Source organism: Telmatherina bonti (genome assembly GCF_933228915.1).
Source record: "Telmatherina bonti genome assembly, chromosome: 24".
Lineage (NCBI taxonomy): Eukaryota > Metazoa > Chordata > Actinopteri > Atheriniformes > Telmatherinidae > Telmatherina > Telmatherina bonti.
In genome coordinates, this window is record NC_136633.1 from 5,532,024 (window position 1) to 5,553,941 (window position 21,918).

At 42.4% G+C, this 21,918-nt stretch overlaps 1 protein-coding gene across 3 annotated transcripts; it reads left to right on the forward strand.

The window, feature by feature from the left end:
* The first annotated feature begins 1,477 nt into the window (after nucleotides 1-1,477).
* On the forward strand, nucleotides 1,478-19,779 carry LOC306773802 (NLR family CARD domain-containing protein 3-like). Of its 3 annotated transcripts, none has more exons than XM_079263715.1 (9): nucleotides 1,478-1,596; nucleotides 3,909-4,022; nucleotides 6,628-6,706; nucleotides 6,853-7,075; nucleotides 10,769-12,551; nucleotides 12,638-12,811; nucleotides 15,626-15,787; nucleotides 17,390-17,436; nucleotides 18,224-19,779. In XM_079263715.1, exons 1-9 carry the CDS (start codon nucleotides 1,535-1,537, stop codon nucleotides 18,778-18,780), a joined length of 3,201 nt encoding a protein of 1,066 aa, XP_079119841.1. In that variant the 5' UTR covers nucleotides 1,478-1,534; the 3' UTR covers nucleotides 18,781-19,779. The 3 variants fall into 3 exon arrangements, with proteins under 3 accessions (XP_079119841.1, XP_079119842.1, XP_079119843.1); XM_079263716.1 differs by having other exon boundaries at nucleotides 15,626-15,749; nucleotides 18,224-18,358; XM_079263717.1 differs by lacking the exons at nucleotides 17,390-17,436; nucleotides 18,224-19,779 and having other exon boundaries at nucleotides 12,638-12,675; nucleotides 12,747-12,811; nucleotides 15,626-15,658.
* The last annotated feature ends 2,139 nt before the right edge of the window (nucleotides 19,780-21,918 follow it).

The following is a 21,918-nucleotide window of genomic DNA, read 5'->3' on the forward strand; positions in this document are numbered from 1 at the left end:
TTTGGAGACACTGAGCAGGTTCGTTCATATACAGCAAGTCCCTGCAATCCCCCAGAGACTAGAAAGTTGCAGCAACAAGCTGCTTTTGTTGCCTGAAAAGAAAAGCACAGCTTAAAATAAAACCAAGTTTCAACCGAAGCTGCTTGACAAGATGTTGCATCATAAGGAATCATCACGCTAAACACACCGTACTTGTACATATGCACCCGCTCTGATTCATTTCCTCAGGGTGGAAACTGATGGGAAGGTTTGTGGCATCTTCCTTCCTCTTATCAGCATTTAGAACAAGTCTGCGGTGGAGAAGAGAGTCCTTTCTGCAGGACTTCAACAGCCTGAAAGAGCATTAATGCAAAACAGTCAAAAACTGTCATCAGCATAAAGGCGCAAATCTAGAAGCTGAAGCCTCAGATTATTTATAGACATGATAAAGACACCATTCAGCACCCTGTAAAAGCCTGCTGGTGACCTGGAAATGTTGATAAAAGGACAAAAGGCTGAAAAAGTCATGAAAACAACAAAGAAGGTTAGCTGGCAACACGTCAGTAACATGAGTGGGTCCAGACAACGTCTCTTTCAGGAAGACCTTGCAGGTTCCACCATGCTGGACCACATCCTGATGGTGGAACAGGAGAACTGGTCTGCTGCAGGCCAGATGTTATAACCAGTACAAAACATCTGGAGCATCATGGAAGCAGAAATCCAGCAACAAGGTCCAGTAGAGCAGCTGGAATCCTGCACCAGACCAGAACGGGACGACATTCCTCTCCTGAACCTCCAGCAGCTGCTCTGCTCACTTCCAGATGTTACAGATGTTTACAAAAGGAGAAGAGATGCTAACGATGTTTATTCCATCAGAACAAAGGAGAGAAAAGGAGGATTTCAGTTGGTGTTCAGGTGAATGATTCCTGTTTCCTCTGCAGATGGAGGCAGACGGGGTGTGAGCTGGTGTGAATTCAGCATCATGGATCCGTGTGAGGACAGAGAGGAGGAGGTCCCTCCATTTAAAACTGGTCTGAGTGGGGAACGCGAGGACCAGAACAAAGCTCAGAGGTGAGATGATCGTCTCCTACATGACTCTTCCCCATGTCTAAGCTAGCCACTCACATCCCCAAACATCTGGATTCACAGGAGCCAACCTGGACCTGGACATGGACCCGGACCTGGACCTGGACATGGACCCGGACCCGGACCCGGACCCGGACATGGACCCGGACCCGGACCCGGACCTGGACCTGGACCTGGACCTGGACCTGGACCTGGACCCGGACCCGGACCCGGACCCGGACCCGGACCTGGACCTGGACCTGGACCTGGACCTGGACCTGGACCTGGACCCGGACCTGGACCCGGACCCGGACCTGGACCTGGACCTGGACCCGGACCCGGACCTGGACCTGGACCTGGACCCGGACCCGGACCCGGACCTGGACCTGGACCCGGACCCGGACCTGGACATGGACCCGGACCTGAACCCGGACCCGGACCTGGACATGGACCCGGACCTGGACCTGGACCTGGACCCAGCTGTTTGTCCATGAAGAGTGATAACTCAAAAGGTCTTGAGATCATTTTTAAAGCATCTCCGGCAGTAAAGAGGTGAGCTGTGGAAGCTATTTTATTCCACCGTGTGTTTTCTGGCCGGATATCATAAACTTTCCACCTCCATGTTGAAATGAACTGGAATCAGAAATGGAAAGTATGGTGGACGGTATCGGAACTTAAACTGAGGATGCTGCTGAAACCAGTTCTGGACTGCCGAGCAGTGGAGGGGGGCCTATTCAGAGTAATAGCAGCACTAGGGATGGTGACACCCCCAAGCTGCCCTGGGCCTTGTGGCCATGATATTTCTGTCTGATTTGGTGATGTTAAACTCTGCCTCATTAACAGAGACAAACTTGTGGGATCAGCGTCCATCTATAAAACCCTCTGTACTACAGGGAAAACCATGCTCTGTAACTCAGCATGGATCAAATATGCAGTAAATTTAGGTTACGTGTGCAGTGTGTGTGCATCATGCCGGTGCTGAAGTGAACAATGCATACCTTGAAATACTCATGTTACAGCTGATTGACTGTTTCTGAACTGCGCTCAGAGTTGCTTTATTTGGAGACTTAATTATCAGACTGGTGCAGAGCTGGACTTTAAACTCTGCACCAGTCTGATAATTATCCATTGATTTGAGTCAGGTGTGTTGCAGCAGGGAAACTCCAATCACTTGCAGGACCACGGCCCTCTGGAGCCAGAGTTGCCCATCCCTGTACTAAGTAGATTACTTTGTAAGTTGTGGAAATGCCGTTTGTATCATGTATGTTCCTCCAGGCAGTTCTAACTGGCTGGGAAATGTTTGCAACACTTTTCAAAATGTCTCCTTTTTAACAACATTAAAGGGCAGCATGGCTTCACCAACCAGGCTGTCTGAGTGCACGCCATGTTGCACCGTCCTGGTTGTATTTAATCTGTCGGTTAAACACTGCAGTGATCATGGACTGTCAGAAAGATGGAACTAGCCTGTTTATTCAGGTCTTTGTTTCCCAGCTGGTAAAACTGCAGTTGATGGATGTGTTTTAAGTGCAGATAGAAGCTTGTTGTGTTGCAATGTTTAGTTAATATTGTCATAAAACAACTGCAGCACTCGCTCACTCTCACCCAACTCTGGTCCAGATGTTTGGGATATTTTAGGTTCTGGAAGAAGGTAGGGTGGTTTCAACAACAACAGGAACTCTTCTGACTCAGGCTGGGGTTGAAAAGGTTATGAATTGAATATGAAGGTTATTACTAAAAAAGTATGTTTTTATGACAGAAGCGTATATGTTGTTTGATCAATGTACTTAATGTTATTTAATAATGTTATTTAGAGGGCAACACAGTGGTTATAACACAGCGTTGGACAATTTCTCAGAATTATTTCTTTTAAAGTCTTTGATTTGGTTCAAGAATCTATCTTGGCAAAATCTTTGTGTTGTTCTGCCTTGTGGTGAAGGTGGCCTGAAAGTGGACCTTGCACTAGAACTGCCCCCACAGTGGAGCTCTGCAGCTAGACTATTTTGGGTTAAAAAGTTCCAACACATGAGAGTTCAAGATGTGTACATGCAGCCATCTTACGTTGAGCTCGTCCATTTTGTTAGCTAGCAAGTTTACGCTACTCATCAGAACGGTTGGTTTGAGTCTTTTCTTTCTGCTTTGCTTCTTCCCTGCATCCTCTTGTCATGTGTGGCGCATCAGTCTGACCCCAAGTGTGGGCTAAAATGAGCCGGAGGCTGACGGGATGCAGAAAATGATTTTTAATCCAACTGAGAACCCAACAGAAAACAGGACTTGCCATGAACCGGACTAGACTTAACACAAGTAGAAACGATGAAAGGAATGGGAACAATGAAGTGGAAAATCAGAACTAACATCATACAGAACACTAACTAGACACTGGTGGAGTGAATGAGCAAAATAAAACCAGGCGTACAAGTAAACAGGAAGTAAGGGGTTAAACCGAACACACAAGGTAATAAAACTATGCAGAAAAGTCACTTGTGCAGCACAACATTCAAACCAACTTAAAAAGATTTCTGAAAAAAACAATTTGATAATTGACTTTAAATTACTCCTTTAAATTAATTCTCTTTACATAAACATTGATGACACACTGGGATCAGTGTGTGATACTTTGATACATGAACAAAGAAAGTCAGGGATCAATCCACAGACTTCTCTGATGTCCTGAAGATTTGAAACAGCTGGCCAGTTTCCTAAACCAGTCCAATTGCACACAGGAGTGTGGAGACATGAAAACTGATGCGTTAGGTTCAGAGAATTAAACGAGGAATTTAAATATTTGGAAAAAAAGTTTTTTTTAATAAATAATCTGTAAATGTCCAACTGTACTCTAAGTGCACTAATGATTTTGTTTTCTTAAGGAGGAAGCTGGGAAAACAAAGCTCATTTAAATTTAAACCAAGCACGAAGACCAAGAAGGATGACCAGTCTGAAAAGGATATTTCAAGGAAAAAGCGCCATCCTAAGGGTCACAGGTATGGTAAGATGTTGCAACTATAGTTATCCTACAGTTAGTTAGTTAAACCTTTGCATGAAGTATAAAGTAAACCGAATTCCCAGTTGCAGCTTATTGGTGCCAGAAGTCTTTCACTACCACTCTGGCTATGACTGCCTTGCTCAATGGCATTTCATTGTGTAGGTAGAGCTTTAGAACCTTTCACATGTAGTGGTCAGCTAAACCCTGTACAGTTGTGGACTTGGTTCAGGTACCAGAAGAATTTCATAAATATTCTTCGATCTGAGTTTTAGAGGGAAACCTATTCCTACTGAACAGGAAGACCAGGCAAACAGTGAAGAAGAAAACTAGCTCATAACGTGATGAATGTTTGTTTCCAAACAGTTCAGTTTGTGGGAAATGTGTGGTTTTATGTTTGCTGATATTTTTTAAGGGAGATGCTGGTGGTTAAATAAAGAGCCACTGTACTGTATGTGATGATGAACCACACAGAACCCCAATGAGTACAGTTGAGGACCATTAGAGCACTGTCTAATAAACATTACTCTTTCAATCAGGTTCCACCAGAGACCAGAGACCTGTAAACTCAAATATAATTTTGCCAGCCCAGCTGTTTCTCATTCAAGAGCATCCAGTCAAAAGATGAACCTCTTCAGTTTAACACATATGTTGCAAATGCAGACCTAAGAAAAGAATAGACAAATAGTTGCTTAAAATAAAATACTTTATACATTTATTTAGACATAAAAACACAGTTTACATGTAAAAAACTACAACAATGACTTTGAAAATCTGAAATTATACATTTAAATTGAAATGTTTTCAGAATAGTTTAAAGTCCATCCATCCATCCATTTTCTGCTGCTTATCGGGGGTCGGGTCACGAGGGCAGCAGCCTAAGCAAGGAAACCCAGACTTCCCTCTCCCCAGCCACATTTGCTAAGACTACGAGGGGAATCCCAAGGCCTTCCAAGGCCAGCCAAGGGATATAATCCTTCCAGCTTGTCCTGGGTCTTCCCCGGGGTCTCTGCCCACAGGGATGTGCCCACAACACCTCAGCAGGAGGCATCCTGAACAGATGCCCGAGCCACCTCAACTGGCTCCTCTCAATGTGGAGGAATAGTGGCTCTACTTTGATGACCCAGCTTCTCAGAGCCTAGCAACCCTGCGAAGGAAACTCACTTCAGCTGCCTGTATGCAAGATCTCTTTCTTTCGGTCACAACTCACAGCTCAAGACCGTAGCTGAGAGCAGGAGCATAAATCGACTGGTAAATCGAGAGCTTTGGCAAACTGGCTTAGCTCCTTCACCAGGACAGAAAGACGCTGAGTTGGCATTACTGCAGACGCCACACCGATCCACCTGTCGATCTCACGCTCTCACAATCTCACGCTCCATCTTTCCCTCGATCGTGAACCAAGATATTTAAACTCCTCCACTTGAGGCAGGACCTCACTTCCGACCGAAAAAGGGCAATCCACCCTATTCCAGCTGAAGACCGTGGTCTCAGATTTGGCGGTGATGATTCTCATCCCAGCCGCTTCACACTCGGCTGTGATTCGCTCAGGTGAGAGCTGGAGATCACGACCTGATAAAGCTTATAGAACCACGTCATCTGCAACAAGCGGAGACCCAATCCTGAGGCCACCAAACCGGATCCCCCACAATTACTCTGCTGATGTCCTGATGCCAGGTGTACATATGGACACTCTTATGTTTGAACATGGTGTTTGTTTTGGACAATCCTTGATGATTACAGAAGTCCAACAACAAGGCACCATTTAGGTTCAGAGGGGTTAGGGGACCATGCCTCCCAGTAACTCCTCTCCAGGTCTCACTGTCATTGCCTAAGTGAGCATTTAAGTCCCCCAGCTAAACAAGGAAGTCCCCAAAGCGAACACCCTAACACTCCCTCCAGGGACTCCAGAAAGGATGGGTACTCTGAACTGCTGTTAAGTGCATAAGCACAGACTACAGTCAGGACCTGGAATCCACCCCTTCATCCACCAAGGTAAACCTCAACATACAGGCACCAAGCTGTGGGCCAATAAGAATGCTCACACCCGCTTGGTGCCTCTCACCATGAGCAGCTCCAGAGTGGAAGAAGGTCCAACCCTTCTTGAGGGAACTGGTTCCACAGCCCAGGCTTGGGCATTAGGCTGCTGCTTGCTGCTGCTCAGCTCACATTGTACCCGACCCCTACAGCTCCTTCCGCAGATGGTGAACCAATGGGAGGCTGGGCCCAGGTAACCCTTTCGGGATGAGCCCGGCCACCACACCTTTGTTTTCATGCCTGGCTCCAGGTGGGGACCCCGGTGACCTGTGTCTGGGCAAGGGAAAATTTCTGCCAATTGTCGTCATCATCTTAGAGGTCTCTGAGCTGCACTTAGTCTGGTCCCTCCCATTGACACCTGTTAGCCATGTGAGCCTACCAAGGGCATAAAGCCCCTGACAACATAGCTGCTAGAATCTTTAAACCATCCCCTCCATGAGCTGCCATCTTATTGTGGTGGAGGGGTTTGTGTGTCCTAAAGATTCCAGCAGCTTTCTTTATTTCATGAGACACGTTTATGTTTCTGTGTGGTCAGACAGAGTATCAGCTGATTCTTCATGATTCCTCCACAGCATGGACCAGCAGAGCTCTGAACCTCCAAGTGGTCAGTGTCCCCAGCAGGATCAATCACAGCTGGACTCTGTATTTATGGTCTGTACATGTACAACGACTACTTTTCCATCTTTGTTCTTATATCTCCATGCTGACCTCTGCAGTGGATTGTCAGTGTGTCTAACAGGTTGTCTGGCTCCATGATTCCAGTCTGATTGTGTCCTTCATGTAATTTTCTCTTCCAGCTGCTGGAGGACAGCATTGTCACTTTTGTGAAGAAGGAGCTGAAGAAGATCCAGAAGCTTCTAAGTCCAGATGACCCAGGATGCTTAGAGAGTCTGAGGGGTGAAGAGGTGTTGGAGGGTGGGGATGAAGAGCAGAGAAGAAGCAGAGAAGCCTTTGTGAGGATCACAGTGGACTTCCTGAGGAGAATGAAGCAGCAGGACCTGGCTGATCGACTGCAGAGCAGTAAGAGGATTTCCCAAAAATTTAGGTCCAGTACACACCAACAAGTTACAGCCAAAAGACACACTCTTAATTTTTTCATGCAGCATATCCATCATGTATGGTGGCATAGAAGGTCGTTGGTTCGAACCTCGGCTGAGGGGAGGCTCGAATGGCGGCCTTTCTGTACGGAGTTTCTGTGTTCTCCATGTGTATGCGTGGGTTCTCTCCGGTTATTCCGGCTTCTTCTCATCAACCAAAGACATGATGTTCAGTTAATATGTTACTTTTAAATTGTCCCTTAGAGTGTGAATGGGGGTTTGTCTATCTGTACAGCCCTGTAAATGACTGATGACTTGTCCAGGTGTACCTGCCTCTCGCTCAATGATCCCCGCAAACCTGTTCGTTGCTAGCTGCCATGTTGTGTTTATGCGTTTCTGTGGAAACCAGCGGGAGTGCGCTGACATCATTATAAGGTACGGAAGCCCAAAAGGTGCTGGCAGGGTGAAAAAAATCCAGATTGTCATCATAAACAGCAAATTTGAATTAATTGATTAAATCACTTAACCGCCCAGCCCTACTACAGGGGGATCACACTTCTCAGGTCTATTCAGGTCTATTCAGGGGTCCTGGTGAGGAAGGTCCGTCAAAAAGTTGAATCTCGGATTAAGGGGGAGCAGAGCAGTTTTGATTCCGGTCGCAGAACAGTGGACCAGTATTTGACCGTGTCCCCCAGGGACTCCTGTGGGGGTTACTCCTGGAGTATGGGGTACCGGACCCCCTTGCACAAGCTGTCCGGTCCCTGTACGACAGGTGTCAGAGCTTGGTTCACATTGCCGGCAGTAAGTTGGATTTGTTTTTGGTGAGGGTTGGACTCCACCAAGGCTGCCCTTAATTACTGATTTTTTTTTATGGACAGAATTTCTAGGCGCAGCCAAGGTGTTTAGGGGACCCGTTTTGGTGACCTCAGGATTGGATCTCTGCTTGTTGCAGATGATGTGGTCCTGTTGGCTTCATCAGGATGTGATCTCCAGTTTTCACTTGAGCGATTCTCAGCTGAGTGTGAAGCGGCTGGGATGAGAATCAGCAGGACCTCACTCCCGACTTGGAGATTCCCCACCCCAAGTGGAGTAGTTTAAATATGTCGGGGTCTTGTTTACAACTGAGGGAAGGATGTGGCATCAGATTGACTGGTGATCGGTGCGGCATCTGCAGTAATGCGGACTCTACGCCGGTCTGTCATGGTGAAGAAGGAGATCTTGCATTAGGCTGTAACAAAATGCTTTTGTCCCATTTCGATTTGATTCTGATTTTTTGGGTGCGGATTCAAATTAAATTACAATTCTCACAATTCTTCGATATATAAAAAAAAAAAAAATCACCAGACCATCATTCTGCAGCTATAATGCCCAAAACAACAAGTAAAAAGATTAATAAAAACAATTTGAAAAATGACAAAAATGATTATTTCATTATTAAAAGTGATTATTTTAATTATTTGAAAAAGAATTATTTGAAAAAGAAATAGATTTTTTAACAGAAAAAAATCAATTTTAAAATTGTGAAACAAAAAAATCCTGAAATTTGATTTCTCAATTAGATTTTCCCACTCCTAGCTTGCATACAGGCAACTGAAATGTGTTTCCTGTGCAAGGTGGGGGGGGGGGGAGCTCTACCTTAAAGTTTGAGTGAGAGGCTTGGTTATCCCGGAGGGGCTCAGAGTTCCTCCAGATCGAGAGGAACCAGTTGAGGTGGCTCGGGCATCTGGTTAGGATGCCTCCTGGACACATCCCTGGTGATTGGGTGGTTCCAGGCATGCCCCTGTGGGAGGAAACCCTGGGGAAGACCCAGGACACGCTGGAGGGATTATTTCTCTGAGCTGACCTGGGAACGCCTTGGGTTCCCTCTGCAGAGTTGACAAATGTGGCTGGGGAGAGGGAAGTCAGGGTTTCCTTGCTTAGGCTGTTCCCCTCACGACCCAACCACTGATAAGTGGCAGAAAATGGATGGATTTATTTAAAATGCCTGAGTAACTTAAATAAATCCAAATATATAGGACCAGAACAGCAAAATGTTAAATTTGTGCTGATTATGGATTTCACATGAACATTTGCAGCAGTGTGAATGTGTTTATGTTAAATGATTAAAGTGAAATTAACAAAAAGTGACAATTGTACTGAAAATGCTGAAAAGTAGTAAAAAAATATGATTGCTATTACATAACAGACATTATAATCTTCTGAATTCTATTCTGTTTGAAAAAGCTGAAGTTGGTTGTAGAAGTATTTAAAGGTCAAGCTTGTGATCATTTCTGATGAAATGGTTGAATGCATTTTGCATCTTTGTGAAAGGCAGAAAGAAGGCATTTCCACATTGTTCTAGCACTTTGTCCACATTCTCCAGCTTCCATTCATATTCATCCTGCAAGATGTACTTGAGAGCAATAAGTTCAGCATTTAAGTTTCATGGTTCACTGAAAAGACAACATCCTTCAATCCTAAATGTTGCACCACTTTTAGCTTGCTTCTTGACAGATGGTTGCTATGAGGCTTTACCCCGGGACACATTATCAGTTGTGTACCTCAGCATCACAGGGTGTTTTGGTTGGAGTAGCACAACTTCTTATGCTCAAATGCTTCTTCATTGCTATCCTAACCTGTTAGTTCCACGACAAAGGCAATCTGGCAGGACATAGAACAGAGGACGGGGTCTGGTTGCAGGTTGGTTGTTGCAATCTCCAGAGGGAAGATGAGTCTCTTGAATATCTTTATAACTGAATATCCTAAATGTGTCATTTGCTCTGAAGTTTGTGCACCTCCTAGCATCGAACCAGTTAAGCTTAATAGACAAATGAAGACAAAGCCCAGTGCCTACACCAATAAGTTCAGAAGGGGAACAGGAAATAACATAAAAAAAATAGTGAGTGAATTTGTTGCAATTCAGGCTATAGCTATAACAGCTCACAGGTTGCAGCTTGATGAAATGAAAATTGTGCAGAACGAATCCACATCATCTCACCTTTTTTTGCAAGGGTTGATCCAAGGCTTTGTCAGGCAGCCATGTTCCTGCATGCCCCTTATTGCATCTTCATCCAACTTAGAAACTTGACTTTGAAGTAGTAGGTTAAGTGTTTCATCTTTTGCATACTTTTACATGCCTTTCTTGTTAGTTTCAGCTTGCAAATATTTGACATTGCTTTCATATAGAAGTATAGTAAGAGATGAGACCAAACACAGATTAAAAGGCAGGATGTGAGCAAAGGAGAAACCAAGATTTTACTGTAAAAACTGACAGTTGTTGCTGGAGCAGACAATAAAAAAAACAGAAAAACAACAATAAAATGCTTGGAGTAATATGTCTGGCTGACATGGGAAAGCTATGACAATGATTTAGCCCTGAAGTAATGAAAACAGAGAATTTTTATTGAGGTCTGTGAAACATTAATCCTGATGTGTCACAGGAGCAGGATGCATAAACACCAAACTCTACCTACAAATTTGTGGAATTTAATGTATTGAAACAATAATGATTTCCTTTTTTAAAAAAAAATCAATATATCCACGATTGTAAAGATTTCTATTTACTTAGTATATGACACCTTCAGGGGCGTGTGAAGTTAATCACATGTTCTGGTACTCACTTTAAGGTATAATGGAATTTTTTTAATATTTCTAGTGAAATATTTTAATTGATCCAAATTTTTGTATGTTCTCTTAGGAACTCCAGCTGGGGCATCTTTGCAAACTAAGTCTTCTTTGAAGAAGAAGTTCCAGTGTGTGTTTGAGGGGATCGCTAAAGCAGGAGAACCAACTCTTCTGAATCAGATCTACACAGAGCTCTACATCACAGAGGGAGGGACTTCAGAGGTCAATGATGAACATGAGGTCAGACAGATTGAAACAACCTTCAGGAAACCAGACAGACCAGAAACAACCATCAGACTAGAAGACATCTTTAAACTCCCACCTGGAAGAGATGAACCAATCAGAACAGTGATGACAAAGGGAGTGGCTGGCATCGGGAAAACTGTCTTAACACAGAAGTTCACTCTGGACTGGGCTGAAGACAAAGCCAACCAGGACATCCAGTTCACATTTCCATTCACTTTCAGAGAGCTGAATGTGCTGGAAGAGAGAAAGTTCAGCTTGGTGGAACTTGTTCATCACTTCTTTACTGAAACCAAAGAAATCTGCAGCTTTGAAGAATTCCAGGTCGTCTTCATCTTTGATGGTCTGGATGAGTGTCGACTTCCTCTGGACTTCCATAAAACTGAAATCCTAACTGACCCTAGAAAGTCCACCTCAGTGGATGTGCTGCTGTTAAACCTCATCAGGGGGAACCTGCTTCCATCTGCTCGTATCTGGATAACCACACGACCTGCAGCAGCCAATCAGATCCCTCCTGACTGTGTTGGCATGGTGACAGAGGTCAGAGGGTTCACTGACCCACAGAAGGAGGAGTACTTCAGGAAGAGGTTCAGAGATAAAAAACAGACCAGCAGGATCATCTCCCACATCAAGACCTCACGAAGCCTCCACATCATGTGCCACATCCCGGTCTTCTGCTGGATCACTGCTACAGTTCTGGAGGATGTTCTGAAAACCAGAGAGGGAGGAGAGCTGCCCAAGACCCTGACTGAGATGTACATCCACTTCCTGGTGGTTCAGACCAAAGTCAAGAAGGTCAAGTACGATGGAGGAGCTGAGACAGATCCAGTCTGGAGTCCAGAGAGCAGAAGGATGATTGAGTCTCTGGGAAAACTGGCTTTTGATCAGCTGCAGAAAGGAAACCTGATCTTCTATGAATCAGACCTGACAGAGTGTGGCATCGACATCACAGCAGCTTCAGTTTACTCAGGAGTGTTCACCCAGATCTTTAGAGAGGAGAGGGGACTGTACCAGGAGAAGGTGTTCAGCTTCGTCCATCTGAGTGTTCAGGAGTTTCTGGCTGCTCTTCATGTCCATCTGACCTTCATCAGTACTGGAGTCAATCTGATGGAAGGACAACAAACTCCAGTCCAGGTGTCTGAAACAAGAGAGGAAACTCCGCTCTACCAGATTGCTGTGGGTCAGGCCTTAGAGAGTCCAAATGGACACCTGGACTTGTTCCTCCGCTTCCTCTTGGGTCTTTCACTGCAGACCAATCAGAAACTCCTACGAGGTCTCATGACACAGACAGGAAGTAGCTCACAGACCAATCAGCAAACAGTTCAATTCATCAAAAAGAAGATTGGTGAGAACGTGTCTGCAGAGAGAAGCATCAATCTGTTCCACTGTCTGAATGAACTGAATGATCGTTCTCTAGTGGAGGAGATCCAGCAGTACCTCAGATCAGGACGTCTCTCTACAGATAAACTGTCTCCTGCCCAGTGGTCAGCCCTGGCCTTCATCCTACTGTCATCAGAACAAGATCTGGATGTGTTTGACCTGAAGAAATACTCTGCCTCAGAGGAGGCTCTTCTGAGGCTGCTGCCAGTCTTAAAAATCTCCAATAAAGCCCTGTAAGTTATACAACCTTATTTTAATGCACTGATTATTGTAATGTATGAGGAACATTAACAATCTCTTTACCTTGATGTTTCTTCAGACTGAATGGGTGTAGTCTGTCAGAGAGAACTTGTGAAGGTTTGTCTTCGATTCTAAGCTCCAAGTCGTCTAGTCTGACAGAACTGGATCTAAGTAACAATGACTTACAGGATTCAGGAGTGAAGCGGCTGTGTGATGCACTGGCGGGCCCAAACTGCAAATTGAAGAAGATCAGGTCAGGATTCATTAGCATGCTCAATTAAAGTCTTTTAAAAAATCTTTTTATGTCAATAACAAATATTTTTCTGGAGGTTATATCTTTTCTTTCATGTATTCCCTTGTTCATTTGTATGTTCCTTCATTCTATTAACCACCTATTCCAATTAAGGGTCACAGGGAAGCTGTACCCTATCTTGGCAATCATTGGGATAAAGGCAGTGAGGACAGGTTGCCTGTCCATCAAATCAAAATTAATGATGCCGTGTAAATACCACTTTACACACACTATTTGAGGTGAAATGTTCTTTGTTTTATTCACGAGTTCAGACACTGGAGTGTGGTTGCTGTAATACCGTGTGAATTTTTGCCTCTGGTTTGACTATTTTCACCATAAAAATAACGAATACCTAAGACACAATTATTGCCTTCGACAGTGCTGTTTTGTACTCATTGCATTCAGTAGTTTTCAAAGTAGCAAGGAAAGAGTGAGTGGCCTTAATTCCCAGATGTTTAAGGCCACTTTGGACCATTTAAAAGTGAAAAAGATGCGAGGGAATTTAATCTGCCTTAGAGTTCAGGGGTAGAAGTTTGGACTTTTGCTAATTCAACTAATATCCATAAATATTTCCAAATTGATTGAAAATATCCATAATACAGGGAATTGATAAGACTGAGTGGAAACATACAAGAGCAGATCATCTGCATAAAGAGACTTCTTAAACTCTAGGTCCCCTCCCTGCTGTTTACCTTTTAAAGTTTGTACAATCGCTAAGGGCCAAAAGGCCAATGCAAACAAGAGAGAAGACAAAAGGCATCCCTTCTTGTGCCATCTAAGAGAGGTGTAACCAGACTAGGTATTACTGGAAAACACAGATGCCAGTGGAAGAGCAAAGCAATTTATCCAGGCTATAAACCCTTCTTTAAAGCCAAATTTGAAGAGTGAGGAATAAATATTCCCATTTGACCTGATCAAACGGCTTTTCAGTATCAAGTGAAATAACCACCTCAGAGCATGTTGACCAGGCCAAGTGGACCATGTTGACTAGCTTTCTCAAATTTGAGTGTTGGCCCTGAATTAAATCCGGTTTGGTCCGGTGAAATGATATCTGGGATCACATTTTCTAGGCGCTTGGTCAGCACTTTGGATAATATTTTTTAAAGTAAACATTTATTAAATAAACAAGGTATGATGTGCACAAGAGGGATGTACATCTTTCTTCGCCAGTCATGAGACTGAGGCCGGCCTTTGTTGTAGAAAGAGTACCTAGAGAAAATTCCTTCTTCAACATGGCTTGGACAGTTAGTGCAAGTAGATTTTCAAACTTTTTGTAGACTTCACATGTAAACCCATCAAGGCCAGGTGACATTCTTTTGCTTAGATTTAACAGTTGAAATAATGTTTGAAACGGAAAGTTTGGTACATTGATCCTCAGATACAGTAGGAATAGTTAAGCTTACAAAGAAATTGTATGTGAAGTCCGAGCTACCATGGCATTCCAATGTATAAAGTTCAGAGTAGAATAGAAAAAAGCTAAATTAATGTTGTCATAATCTGTTAAAAGCTCTCCTGTGTATGACTGGATCTTTGTAATGACGTAAGTAGTCGCTGCCTAGTGAGCTTGCAATTTTATGCAATTTTGATTTTTTTTTCTTTTTGCTGTAATGAAGGAAGCTATGATTTGTCCATGAACATATACTTTAAGAGTCTTCCATATTGTGTCAAATGACATCTCATTGGACTTTGAAAAAATTCAATTGAGATAAGATCAACTATAAAAATATCTTGTCTGATAGAAGAAGAGGGTTGAATCTTCAGAATTTGTTAAGGAGAGGGTGATTTGGGAGATCCAGGTCAAATTGGATGGCACTGTTATCCAATTTCAGTTTATGAGAAAGTATTAACTTTGTGTAGAAGCCTGTTATCATGAAGAAATTATCCATGCAGGTATAGGTATTATGTACATTTGAGTGAAAAGAAAAACATTTAGCATGTGAAAGCTGAATGGCCATATTGATGAATAAAGTCACTTAAAACTCCTGCTAACCTGGAAAGGATCTGTGGGTTACTTGACAACCACTTTACCTTATTCATTGAGCCATTGGCTCTGATAATCAGAGAAACAGTTGATACAATAGGGATACAGATTGAAGATATACATCATATGATAAAATCCTGATTTTTGCTAAACTATCTATATTATTGTATATAATTATGATTACTGTCCTCCCTTCAAGAATTTGGGTCAAATTGGATGTAAATTGCATTTAAAAACATCAAACTCTTACCTTTAATTATAAACTACAAAATCACATTGAAATGGAATGAAAGTATAAGTATCTAGGGGTTTAAGTTACTGAGAGATCTATCAGCCATATATGCTGGTTATTATTACACATGAATATAGGTGAACAAATAGATGTAATAAAAATCTGCATATTACCTAAGTTGTGTTTTCTCCTTCAGTCACCTTCCGTTGAAATAGAGTTATATGATCCAGTTTCTTCATCTTAGTGAGGAGTGGAGCTAACAGCAGCTGTCTGATGGACTTGTGTGGGACTTGTTAAGGACTTGTCAGGGAGACTTATAAGGAAAATGTTACAGTAATCTAGATTACTAAAGATAAATGCATGGACCTTTTTCTAAATCCTAGTGAAACATCCATTCTTTAATCCTTCAGATGTTTTTTAGGTGATAAAGACGACTTCACAATTGTCCTAATATAACTGCAGAAATTCAGGTCTGAGACCAAGATTTCAGGCTTTTTTTCTTAGTTTTTAACGTAACTGTCTTGTTGCTAACTTTAAATTTTTCTTCCTTGGCTCCAAAAAGCTTGTCAGGCTGTCTGATAACCGAGGAAGGTTGTGCTTCTCTAGCTTCGGCTCTGACCTCCAACCCCTCCCATCTGAAGGAGCTGGACATGCGCTACAACCATCCAGGAGACTCAGGAGTGAAGGTGCTTATGACTACACTGAAAGATCCAAACAAACTTAGGTATGAAGAAACTATTGCAGACACACACAGTCTGATTGAAGAAAAGTAGTAAATCCTTTATATCACTCAGAAACAAAAAAAATTGCAGCGCTGACAAAAAAAGGTGGATTGAAATTGTTTACAAAAATAGATATTACTCTGAATATGTGAAAAAGGAATATAAAAGAGACAATAAAGGCCATTTCTGCCATCTTACATCTATAAATGGGGACATCTGTTTTAAACATTCCTCATACTCCTTTGTCTTTTACACTGCCATATTTGTTAAGTTCATCAACCACTAGTGGGCAGTGTTGCATCCAGAGATTACTTCCACTACTGGTAATGGGAATGCATGACTAGAAAGTTGTTCACAACCACCACAAACACGGAACAAATTTGAACAAGAAAACCACAACGTTTTTTTTGCTGTTCTCAACTTCTTTGGGTGCTTTTTATTTAGTGGTTTCTGTATTGTCTTCTTCCTGTTCCACTTCTTTTCTGGTTTGTTTCTATTGCTGGTTGTATAATCTAATCCAGGGGTAGGCAACTCCGGTCCTCGAGTGCCACAGTCCTGCAAATGTTAGGAGTTTCCCTGCTGCAACACAGCTGATTCATATCAGTGGCTAATTAGCAGGCTTGTCAAGCTCTGCACAAGTCTGCTGATTAGGTCTGATGTGTGCCAGGTGTGATGCAGCAGAGAAACTCCTGACATTTGCAGGACTGTGGCACTCGAGGACCGGAGTTGCCTACCCCTGATCTAATCTATAATTTCTGGTGGTACTGCTCAATTTTCTGCGTCAAGCGACAAATAGCTAAGCTTTTTAAAATCAGACCTCATAATGTGAAAAACCAACTTAACTGAAAACAGATGAAACTGGCCATTTGTCCGTGTATCTGTATTCTGCACCCAGCATAAAAGCAAGAATGGGCCTCAAGATGTCACTTAAAAGGGAGGCATTAAGGTACATTGAAAAATGCACAGGCTTCACAGTGGTGTAGCGTTTAGGACTGCAGCCTTGCAGCAAGAAGTTCACTAGTTTGAGCCTTGTATGGTGGGGGGGTTGAACAGTGGACTTTCTGTGTGGAATTTGCATGTTCTCCCTGTGTGTTCGTGGGTTCTTTCTAGGTACTCTGACTTCTTCCAACCATCCAAACACATGCATGTTTGGTTGATAACTATGGTTAATTGATCACTTACTACTTGTAAGTCCCTTTGGATAAAAGCGTCTGCCAAATGACTGTAGAATAGAATAGAATAAAGTTAATGCTGACATGTTGGATTTCTCCAATATATTGATTCTCTGGTATTTTTGTTGTTCCATGACATGGAGTTGAGAGCTTCTTCAATTATTCCTTCATAGTTTGACAAGAAAAACCTACTAGTTTGATAGCAGGTTTACGTTTATGAACGCTACAGCTCCATGTAGAGGTAGTTCTCATGTCAGCTTTTTCTGTAAAAAGGCTTGAATCATGCACAGACAAACAAGCAAACAGCCAAGTATGTGGGAATATAGTAATTTGGGCAGAGCATACTGCTTCTTTTCAAGAAGGTTTCATATAAGAACCACATAATGTCCATGTTTGCATGCTGAGAGACTGATGTGCTGATCCCTCTTTCAGGATGGAACCTTCTGGAGAACAATGGTTGAGACCAGGCCTTAGTAAGTGTAAGTGTGTTTTTCATTGGAATAATCACATTGGCCATGTTTACAATGGAGTTTTAATTCCTATTTAATTCCAAATAAAGGGTAATTATGCTTTAAAATGATGAAAAGTTACCATGTAAACACCTAATACTGAATGCAAAAGTCAATTCAGAATTAAAATGAATTATGAACTAAGTGGCTTGTTTATTTACATAAATAATCTCAGCTGATTAATTCTTCTATTATGTTAACCTTCGTTTCCCTCCAAGTTAATTCTGATCATTCTGTGCATACTCGTTACCTTGTCCCATCCTGATGATGCACATATTCAGCACAGTGTTTTGCCCCCTGTCTTTGGTAGTCTATCTACCTTCTCCTTCTCAGCTGCTAAAAAAAGTGAAATAGTATGCTCGTGTCAAGGTGCTGTTTATAAAGTATGATAAAAAGAACAGCAAAGTGGGTACTTATGTAGTTTTCCATGTTACAACCCAAAATACGCCAAGCAGGAAGTGAACCTTGTTTATTTCCAGTAATTTAAGTCCGCCCTGCCCAATCAGAACCCTTCCCAAACCCTCCCTTCTGAAGCAAAATAAAGTAAGGATGTGCTTCTATGTAAGCTTCAATTCTAAATTATTATTTCCATGTAAACTCGTAGGAGAATATTGTTAATTCAGAATTATTTATTTCCAAATGATTCATTCCAAATTAAAAAACAAGATGTAACCATACCCATTGAACCATTTTCTCTCTGTAACAAGAGTAAATCGATCAGTAACTGCAGATGGGTTGTGACTGTTCTCTCTATCAGATTCCTGTCTACTCACCATGGACGTAAACACAGCTCACAGAAAGATGAAGCTGTCTGACAACAACAGGAAGGTCACACATGTGAAGGAAGATGTGTCATACCCGGATCATCCAGACAGATTTGATGTACCCCCTCAGCTACTGTGTACTGATGCTCTGACTGGTCGCTGTTACTGGGAGGTGGAGTGGAAAGGACAGGCTATCTTATCAGTGAGTAACGGTGGGATCAGGAGGAAAGGAACAGGTGTTGAGGGTCTGTTTGGATGGAATGATCATTCCTGGGGTTTGAGATGCTCTGATAATGGCAGTTTTTCTGTCATGCACAATAAAACAGAAACATCCATCTCCTCTTCTTCAACCTCCTCCACTGCATATCACAGAGTAGCAGTGTATGTGGACTGTCCTGCTGGAACTCTGTCTTTCTACAGAGTCTCCTCTGACTCACTGATCCACCTCCACACCATCAGCACTACATTCACTGAACCTCTGTATGCTGGATTTGGATTTGGGTTATTGTACAGTCCTGGTTCCTTGGTGTCACTTTGTTCTCTGGATTAGTCTAATGAACACATAGTTCAGTCTCAGTCAGAAACATCCTTTCAGATTTATAGCTGTCATATGACAAAGTAAAATGGCAAACATTTAAAACAGGAAATGTTTCAGATATTTCCTGTTTTAAACTCTTCTAAATTGGGAACTTCTTCTTCTTCCAGTCTTTATAAGATAGAAGTTGTGATTCTTCCATGATCCATAAGTGTTTCTGTTTCCAGTCAAACCTTCACACTAAATATCAGTATGTAGTGTTAAGTTCAAATCAGCCACACTTATCTTACTAATCTCCAGGAGGAATCACTTACAACATTTATTTAGCCTATGCAGAAGCCAGACAGCCCACTTTTGAAACTGGCCAATAAGGTCTTAAATAAAAGAAGGAGCAGACCCGACCTGTCAGTCACTTAGTCCATTTGGAAGGTGCTGGGCTCGACTCTCGAGTCTTCCATGCGCCATGTTCATTAGCAGAGACAGATAAGCCACTCTGCACCTTTATGTATTGGGGCATATTTTATATCCAACCATCACTTCATGTTCTGTACATCTACAGGGGGGGGAAACACCCTGATGAGTGGTTTTGATGGGCGACCATGTCATTTTAATTGCAATTATTCATTTAGACCTTTATTAGTATGGCAGCTTCTGTATGACTTATTGTGTGATCTGGCTTTTATGACATGTAGAACTGTTTTGGCATGTCAACTATTTTGGTAGTTGATGTTTTACATGGTGGAGTAAAAATATCACTTCCTAAGTAGCTAATTCTAAAGTTTAAAGATAAAGAAAACAGATATAAGGTTTTTAGAAAATTTGTTCTTTTAGACTTCATGTACACAGACTTATTAGATTCTGTTTATTTTCCAAACAGTCAGAAAGCCATGAAATCTTTACAGAGCTGCATCCATTATAAGATAGCTTGTTATTTTTCTTTTTTCATCACATATTTCATATGTGCTACTTTTTCCTTTTTCTTGTCTTTATTTTCTTTTATCCTCTGTCATTTATTTCCACTGTTTACTTTTTCTATTTGTTTATTATAAGAGATATTTAATTTATGTTTTGTGTTATGATGGTTTGTATTTTAGTATATTTTAATTGTGCAAATAAAGCTTTAACAGAAATAAAAGAGTGGACGAAACTTAAGGTGCGTTAACATGGCAATGATGTACTGAATTGTCTTCCTCATGGTAGTTATGTTTTCAATAATGTATTAATTTTAAGATGATCATACACAAAATGCATTTTTATCAAAAAATATTTGGAAGAAAGTAACATATTTAACCAACATGCCCTTTCTAAATCAACATAGCTGGGAAGCCAACTTTGAACGCTTCAATGGTAGTGGGCTGACACTGCATATGATCTTTAGGAAAAAAATTGTTCCCATGGAGGGAGGACCTATCAGACTAGGCTTGGTTGTTGGTGGTTGGAGGACACAATGCAGCACAAGAGTACCAGGCTGATAAGAAATTTAATCACTCTTAGAAAGGTAGCAAGGAACACTCCATAAAGAGATTTAGGGTAAAAGCCTGCTAAGAGAAAGACAAGGGCACAGAAGGAAGCTGACAAAATACAGTAAAAAAAAAAAACAAAAAAAAAAACGAGGTGCAACACATGAAGATAATGAGGGGAGCTATCCATGGTGACAGGGGCAGAGGAATCCTGGGAAATGTAGTGATTAGTAGGCAGGTGAGGCTGACTGAACCAGGGGAGGAGCAGATATGAAAAGACCTGGAAATTTTACATTTTAAAGCTTGTTTTTTTATTAATTAGATTTTGTTTGTTGGCACATTTTCCCCTCATAGTTTAAAGTTTGTTAAATTTACAGGCAAACACCACAGCTTACAAAATCAGTTGAACCAATGATACCACTGAGCAACACAGCGGTCACGTGATCATCCCACATGACAGCGGTAGTGGCCCATCTGTCCAAACCTCGTTTGTTCTACTGTGATTTCAGCTCATCCTCTGGTCCAGGTGAGATGTATAAACAATGCAGACTCCTGAGCAGGTTGACTGACAGAGAGGGGAAGAAAAGGAAGTTTGAACATGGCAATCCCAGCCGTAACAGCTCAGGGGAGATCCAGGACCTGCTGCATCGCCGTCCTGACAGAGTCTGGGTCGGACTCTACTGTAACTCTGTCATGAGATGATGTGAGACAAATGTTCCACAGATACATCCAATCTCCACCCAAAGATTGACCCGCTACACTTCTGACCAGGAAAAGGGAAAACCCAAACCCAGAAGCAGTGTTACAGCTTTAGGGTTTTGCCACCTTATGACCACATGCAGAGATGAAATCAACAAATTACGCGACCACTGCAGAGTCACAGGAAAACTCACACACCTGATCTGTTCACACCAGCATTCCCTTTAAACTCCACATTTCTAAGAAATAACAAAGTCTTGTAGCCTAAGCATCATGTGCACATGTCCCAGTCCTTCTCTCCCCCCCTTTTTTTTTTTTTTTTTTTTTTTTTTTATTGTGTGCGACTGTAGCTCGGAGCACAGAGGTAGTATGAGTATTCCTGTCCAGGTTAGATGAGCGAGCAAACACTTCATTGCAGAAAGGCGGAGAAACGTTATGTTGGTCAGTGTAGTGTCCACCGGGTGTCTGTGTGTTCAGCGTGTCTTCATTGCAAAACAGGCTCAATAAAACCAAAACATTTATGCCAGGGTGTGTGTGTGCATCTGTAGTAGTGTTTTCCCACATGTGTCTGGATGGACAGAGAGAAAAGAAGGTGATATCTGTACATCTCCATGTGTCCTCCAGCTCTAACAGCATGGAGGAGTAAATATGTGTGTGTTCTACATACCTAGCGGCCCTGGAGCGTCACACCAACCCCTCACAACCTGCTCCCACCCAGCCAATCAGAAGAACCATCTTGGCGTTCATGACAGCGCTGGCAATTTGGACAGTCGACCTTCCATTGGTCCAGCTGGCCACAGAGATGGCAGGCACCATTGTCACAGCGCCTGACCCCAGACGTGCAGCCATGTCCACGTCCCCTCCAGGACCGCGTCCCTGGAACTGTACACGGTCTCTGGGCCAGTTCTGGCCCAACATAGTTGGAATCCATGGTCAGAGCAGGCAGGTGAAAATCTCCTTTGTCCACACCATGCTTCCAATCTGTCACAAGGTT

Coding starts and splice junctions, on each gene's coding strand:
- LOC306773802 (XM_079263715.1), top strand. CDS start 1,535: ATGAAGAGTGATAACTCAAAAGGTCTTGAGATCATTTTTAAAGCATCT. Junction 6,707..6,852: donor AGCTGGACTCTGTATTTATG/GTCTGTACATGT, acceptor TTTCTCTTCCAG/CTGCTGGAGGACAGCATTGT. Junction 12,552..12,637: donor AAAATCTCCAATAAAGCCCT/GTAAGTTATACA, acceptor ATGTTTCTTCAG/ACTGAATGGGTGTAGTCTGT.